General features: G+C 39.9%; 1 protein-coding gene across 1 annotated transcript; it reads left to right on the forward strand.

The window, feature by feature from the left end:
* Positions 1-755: 755 nt before the first annotated feature.
* Positions 756-5,341, forward strand: LOC119192778 (facilitated trehalose transporter Tret1-like; the record flags this gene model as incomplete). The annotated part of the gene is made up of 4 exons (XM_037446539.1): positions 756-807; positions 2,124-2,185; positions 3,313-3,481; positions 5,154-5,341. Coding segments are annotated over exons 1-4 (471 nt in total), but the record flags the coding sequence as incomplete, so codon positions are not given.
* Between the last annotated feature and the right edge of the window lie 2,305 nt (positions 5,342-7,646).

The raw sequence follows: 7,646 nt of genomic DNA on the forward strand, positions 1-7,646 counted from the left end.
TACCCAACGCAGAGATCAAACTCGAGACATCGTCATCATGACGATGGCAGCCTAGTACAAATAGACAGACTTCACATCCCCTTATGAATGATTACTATTATTTATTATTTTTTATTATTTATTACGCGTATTTTACCAAGGTCTCATTCTTTGGATGGTGAGACGCTCTGCTCAAGAGCCGACTCCTGCGAGGATTGCGGTTGCATGCACTTGCGCACACCTTTTCGATATTAGGGAGAAAGATTCGAATGGCAACGTTTTAGTTGGTAGGACCGTCTACCGGCGAGTCCGACAGAATCCGTAAACGAATTTCCGCATGATAAAAAAAAAAGAGTTTACATCCCCTTAAAATTCATATAGACAACTTCTCAGTTATATAGGTTTCCTCGCGATGTTTTCCTTTACTTAGTAATGTTTATAATTAATCAAGTTAGATCTTGATTCCTTTTGCAAAACGTCCTATCGCTCGGGATTACACAAAATCTTTGCCATTTCACAGACTAGTTAGCTCCCACTAGAGCAATGTAAGGGAAATTAAGTAGGGCTTAATGAAATCCTTGTTGGATAATGACGGCATCAGTCTTTCGGGGCTTGCGTACGGGATGCTACGCAAGAAATAATTGTTTATTGAGTGGATGTGGCAATTTACTCTTCGTTGGTACTTCGCCTTTTCATGCCTTAGTTGCTAGACGAGCAAGATACGCGCCTTATGGTAAGTGGCCCTCCTGCCTTCAGCCTTTAGTAACGCTTAGGACATGGTTAGGTTGATGCTGGTCGCCACCGAGTGCGGGGAGTTTGTTGGCACAGGTGAGCATTGTTTATTTGAACCACTATACATTTTTTTTTGGAAATCTGCCGAGGTTCTTCCCGGTGGTACCCTGCGAACGGTGTACAAGCGATTCCCCGGCTTAGCAACCACGGCAGTTCCTGTGAGGAGTTGGTAGGTCCCACCGTTATTACCCACGGCTATCCGGTCTCAGGGCCTGGGAGGAAGAAGGGAGGGGATAGTGTGAAGGAAGAGAACAGGAAGGAGAAGGAGCCATCTCAGAATAGTTGGAAAGGAGAGGGATGGGAAATGTTCGCGAACCCTTATAGCCCTCAATGTGTATTTAGCAACCACGAGGTATACACACTGAACTGTGCGCCTAGGGTCGCGATAAATGTGCCCCCGTGCATGGGCGTGCATTTGGTGCGCCACTATACATTGTTGTATTCGAAATCCGCACTGCTAAGGATTACTAGTGAGGTCCTGGTGTATCTGGATCGGTTTACGTGACCGTTTTTTAAGAATCCTATATCTGGAAATTTTAATGAAACCTGTATTCTCCAATTGACTACTGTAGTTGCGCTCCACCTAGCTTTTCATTAGTCACGCCATCCAAAAACGAACACAGGACATAATAACCCCATCATAACATTATTATCTTTAAAAATCCCGGTCACAGTATGCCGCATCTGCAAATACTGTATAACCGGTAACGCGGCTTATTAGGCGGTGTAATGAGGCTCGGATCGGTCGGATTACCGGCCCTTTCCCCAGGCCGCGCCCTCATTCGACATAATACCCTCATGGGCCATGGGAAACAGTCGTAGGCTTGTCCTGTCCAGAGTTTGTGAGGGTCAAGAGTTAATAACCTATTAGGAAGATTTCTTATGTTTACGCGAATGTTTCGATATTGAAATATTAAAAATTACGAATTTGCGCAATAAATTTGTTAAAATTTTCATTTCGGCGGTTAAAATTTTGTTGCCTTCATGATTCATAATCATCAGCCACATAAAGTCCCCTGTTGAACATAGGCCTCCCCTAAAGGTGTCCATACGGCCCTGTGGAAAGCGGCCTGCATCCAGTATGTTCCTGCAACCTTTATCAAGTGATAAAGCCTTCATGATTATGAGAAATCAATTTAACATTACCAATAAACTGGTTACCAGTTTTGGAGTCGGTGCTTTATTGTTAATGAATTACTGAGTTTTGAGGTAACAAACATAAAGGCGTCGATAACCTCCTCCTTTTTTGAAGTCGCTTAATAAATAAGTAGAATCAATCCAAACGCGACTAGGTCTATTGCGATTTCGTTCTGTTTAGAGGAATAGATATTCTAATACGCCATTGTAATCAGGCAAGCGGTTCGCCGAGCGACCGCAGGCCAGTCGGTGTAGTCAAGACCTCGCATGTAATCGCGTATCTATATCAAGAGCTGTATCGTTGATTACTTTATCTATTAATGATTATCGAGCTGTCGAAAAGAAAAGCTAAAACCTTGCACACAATAACAAGTAATTAAATGCATTATAGTATTGCTAGATGCGGGCTTCCAATAGGGCGAACTGGAAATCTTTGGGGGAGGCCCATCTTCAGCAGTGGACGTCCTACAGCTGATGGTGCCATTGCATTATTAGAATTATATCGGCTCGAGCTAAGTGATATATATATAGATTTTTTCTCCCCAGCATCAGCCCGGAGTCCCCGATATTGCACGATGAAACACAGCAAAAGTGGGTGCTGTGGTTGCACCTCTGCCTTTTCTTCAATGATAGGCTTGATGTGTTTGGTGATTTTGTGATATCTATACACTCATAACTAATAATAAAGAAGTTTTTCTCTAGTAATAATTTGATGTATGAATTTTCGTTGAATATTAAATTCAGTCTATCTTTACTATTCTGAAGAATCCAACTTGCAACTAAGTGATAATATTATTGTTTCAACCAACTATTATTACTTCCTTACGTCATAAGAGAAGATACAGGTTAATCATCGTACTGATCGGTTCGCCCCCGTGGAGAAATCATAAATCAAAACAAACGTGTCATTATAGATTTCGCAATGACGTCCGCGTGTAAAAATAAAAGATTTCTCATTAACCGAAGCTGCCATTAGTGCCCCTCCCGCTCCTCCGTTCTCTCCATTCCCCCCCTACACAACTTCACCCGTTCCATTACATTAGCCTTTTAATTATGCAAAAAGTTGTTTGAACGATTTCATTATGTGCATTTCTTATCGGAAGTAGGGTAGAATGAAGATCGATAGGTATCAGCTTTTTTGCCTGTGCATTGGTGTAGTTCGGGTAGACTGCACTTATCCTAGCAATTCTTATGGAGACTTTTTAGGTTTAAAATTTTTTGGAATCTCGTGAATGACCGGGTCGGATAAAATTATATTGAGTTTTTCTGGTCAAAGTCAAGTTAATGCCCTGCATTGTACTTGATAAGTAGTCTCCTATTGAGACTTAACATAGAAAGCGATGTGAGGTTGTGAAAATACCTCTGAAAAATTAACAAGGCGTAATGCTATGCACCTTTTGTCAGGTTCTGGCAGCCTTAGCGGTCTCCCTGGCCCCATTCTCCGCGGGTCTGGGTAAAGGCTACAGCTCGCCAGCTATCGCCTCGCTGCAAGGTCCTGCGGCCAACGCCACGCGCCGAGACTTCCATCTCACCGACCAGCAGGCCAGCTGGCTTGCCTCCTTATCTTTCCTTGGTAAGTTTAAATACACCTGTACGTAAAATATCGAATACTGGCCATGTACATTAAATATTTCTGTACAAAAGTAATTTGGTACTTGGTAAAAGAAATATATATTTTTAATTATAATTGGGAAATTTACATCTAGTACAATTCATAGTAAAGGATAAACTCAAAGAAGGCCCATTACAAGTTTCCACTGCTAAATTACACAATGCAAAAATAGAGAATACTGTGGTCTACTAACAAGTAAATAGAAGTAAGATTATAATTTAGTTTTTGTGAAAATTATTTGGAAGTAGCTGCTTAATTTTTTTTTGAAGAGGTGTATATAATATCGTAAATATGTTTTTTTTGTCTGTTTGATCATGCCACGCGGACGGAGATGCAGACACATATTTATTCCATAATATTCTTAAGAAATTTAATTGTTATTTATAATAATTACAAGATAATTAATAGCTATATTTTACGTCTATCTGTTCTGAAGTAAGATCATAAATAATTGATACTCCGTGAGGTCCAAATTGATAAGGGACGATAACATAAACCAAAACATTTGTAAATGTGTTACAAACCTCATAATATGTCTGTACTCTATTAATATTTATCTTAATGGGTTGTTTAATGGCTTCCTTTGTCGATTAACTATTTCATGAACGTGTGACATGATTAACTGCTATTTAAAAACAACTAGCTCATGGTTTCCTTTAAGTTAATTAATATGAAATAGCTCGCATTGTTGAGACATTTTTTCATATTTGTGTGACAGGAAACTAAAGATTTGCTAATGGTAGGGTATATTTTATATCCGCCCGGATAGCGACCATACTCAAGGTGTAAAACCCGCCATAGTCGCCCACGTAGGTGTGTCGCGTTCCGGAGTCAGACCGGCAAAAATGTATGACTGACGAGGGATAATTGTCTTTGTCGCTTACCATCAGGTGCAGAGGAGCCATTTTGACGATTCTGTACGACAAAATTATAAGACCTACACCTCATTTTTCGGAGTTATCAGCACAGTGTTATAAGTTATACAATAGTTCGGATATTGTCTTGTATGGGCAGTCGTATCGCTTACCAACTGGCGAGCCTGGATCTCGCTATTCAATAATATGAAGATTACTTTTTTAAATTTTGGGAACTGTCCATTTCAATAATTAAAGTCTTATTACGAGCTATTATAAAACGTAGTTTTAGTTCAATGTTGATGCCAATTCCAAACCAATACAGCCAAGTTAGTGTCTTTTAGCTCGTATGGCAATAACTTCATCCCGGACCGCGTTTTATGCCTTTTGTATGGTATCAGATGATAATTCCCACTTATTATTATTATCTTTTACTAGTTGACCCGACAGACGTCCCGTCCAACTATGAATTTGCAGCGCGCATTCTGTCAATCGCTGACAGTTATTTCAAACTATTGACAGTTATATAAAATTAATGTTGTCGTTAAGTTTTCTTAAATTTTCTAATTTTCCCCGCAATTTTTTGAATTTTTCTTTCATCAAAACCTTCTCCTGACAATAACAAACACAACAAAAAAAAGTCGGTCCAGCTGTCCACGCGTGATGGTGTGACCAAGGGAAATAGGGATTCACTTTTTTTATATATTTAGATATTCGAAATTACACGTTCTCTATCCTCATTATTTTTTAGACACAACTCCATGGCGTCTTGTCCCCAGGAGCGCTATTCGGCGGCATGGCGGGCGGCGCGGCGATGCGGCACGGGCGGCGCCGCGTGCTGTCGCTAGCTGCAGCTCCCTGCAGCCTCTCCTGGCTGCTGACGGTGCTGGCCACGTCTGTGCGCATGATGTGCATCACGGCTTTCCTCGGAGGATTTTGCTGTTCAATACTTACCATGCTGTCACAGGTTAGTCTCGGAGTACGCTGTTTTTGTATGTATGTATATTTTTTAATCTGACAAAATTATGAGTAAGTCAATTTTTTTATGGTAAGCCATTATTTATCTATGTATTATAAGTACTACAAAAAAAGATAACACATAAATCAATTACCGCTTAACATAAAAATATAATATGGTATCAAACAATGTGCATTTTACATCTAAGGAGACACAGCATGCGTTAAGTATTTATGAAAAAAAGAAAGAAAGATATAAAATAAACGTATTGGACAAAAAATTAAGTAGTTTAGATATGGCATGGTTTGGAATTAAGTAAGAACTACTAAATTATAAAATCTCTTAAATTATTAAAAATAAAAATCAAAAACAGAAATTAATAACAGAATATAACTGATTAATCATAAATAGTAGAAGAAGAAGGGTAATTATGACACAGCGTGGCACTGCACTGCGCTCGTCATCTAGAGGTATTCAAAGTTCATATCAGCCACTAATGACAGCGGCTTTAATGTCTCCCATCGGAATTGAACAATGCATGATACTGCTGATTGGCGGCTCTATATAGACCGTGCCGTAGTGTCGCTGTCATGAGCTACCTTCGCCTACACGAGATCCCCCCACATAAACGAGTATTATGTCGAACCCAAATGTAGCCAAAGCATTCACTATCTTTTCCTACGACTACAGAGCAGTGATGTGCAGAAAACTGCTGTTCCTTTTCAAATACAGTTGCTTAACTATCGGTTAGCAGCGATAGCCTAGTTGGTTGTGGGACAGACTGCCGAGACGAATGTCCGCAGGCTCAAATCCCAAGGGTACACACCTTTGATTTTTCTAAAAAATTATGTGTATTCTTTGTGAATTATCGATTGCTTTAACGGTGAAGGGAAACATCGTGAGGAAACCTGCATACCTGAGAAGTTCTCTATAGGAATTTCGAGGGTGTGTGAAGTCTACCAATCCGCACTAGGCCAGCGTGGTGAACTAAGGCCTAATCCCTCTCAGTAGTAGAGGAGGCCCGTGCCCAGCAGTGGGCAAGTATATACTACAGGGCTGATATTATTATTATTATTATCAACTATCGGTTTCTTTCATTCATAAAAATATGACCCACTTACGATCTAAAGTCCATAACAAACTATTAGCCTGAAACGGCTTACGAGCGTCACTGGGCGAGTAGGCGGTACTTAAGCCGCGCTAGATGAATCGAGAGCACTCGATAAGCCCCTACAGCTACACGGGCTCAAATGGACCCGTTTTTATATTGACCGGAATTTTATCGCGTTTAGATTTTTATTGGCTGTAATGAGTTCGATGCTCGGCTGGATCAGTTTTCGGATTAAAATTAAGAATTAAACCTTTTTTATCGTCATCATCATCATCATCAGCCCTGTATTATATACCGTCCCACTGCTGGGCACGGGCCTCGTCTACTACTGAGAGGGATTAGGCCTTAGTCCACCACGCTGGCCTAGTGCGGATTGGTAAACTTCACACACCCTCAAAATTCCTATAGAGAACTTCTTAGGTATGCAGGTTTCCTCAAGTTGTTTTCCTTCACCGTTAAAGCAACAGATAATTCACAAAGAATACACACATCATTTATTTTAGACTAGCTTTTGCTCTCGGCTTCGCCTGCGTGAAGGTGTTTTCCAGGATAAAATTCCACTGTTTGATAAAAGTCTTGCTATATATTTTCCCGGTACTTATAGGTTCAAACTAATTTTATCCCCAATCTATAATTTCAGTTCAATCAGTCGAAAATCTAAGAACATTTATACAAACTTTCATCCCCTATTTTATCCCCTTAAGGGTAGAATTTATCAAAATCCTTTCTTAAGGGATGCCTACGTCATAGTAGCTTTATGCATGTAAAGTCTTAGCCCGATCCGTCCAATGGTTTGGGCTGTTCCTTGATATATCACTGTCAGTCACCTTTGAGTTATATATTATATTAACAACTGAAGTTAGCTAAAATTGAGTTTCTCGAAGCCGACCACTATTTATGTACTATGTATTTTGAGACTATGCAATTTTTGTCGCGTTCGCGATTCACTTTCACTTTTGTTGAGTTTCAGAACGCGATATTAGATCCTCCAACGCGCACGCGAATTTGAACTTTATGCAGCGGTAATAAATTACAAATTGACTCTCCATTTTATTTAGAAAACGTTTGTATGGGAAATAGAAAAATGCTGTTTTGAGGATTTTCTCGGCAATTATTCGATTTTTTCTCACCTTTTAAACCTTCCCTAGACCTCGACGAATAATTCAAGACCAAGATAAGATAAATCCGTTCAGCCGTTCTCGG

The sequence above is a fragment of the Manduca sexta genome, unplaced genomic scaffold (assembly GCF_014839805.1).
Source record: "Manduca sexta isolate Smith_Timp_Sample1 unplaced genomic scaffold, JHU_Msex_v1.0 HiC_scaffold_3151, whole genome shotgun sequence".
In the NCBI taxonomy this organism is placed as follows: domain Eukaryota; kingdom Metazoa; phylum Arthropoda; class Insecta; order Lepidoptera; family Sphingidae; genus Manduca; species Manduca sexta.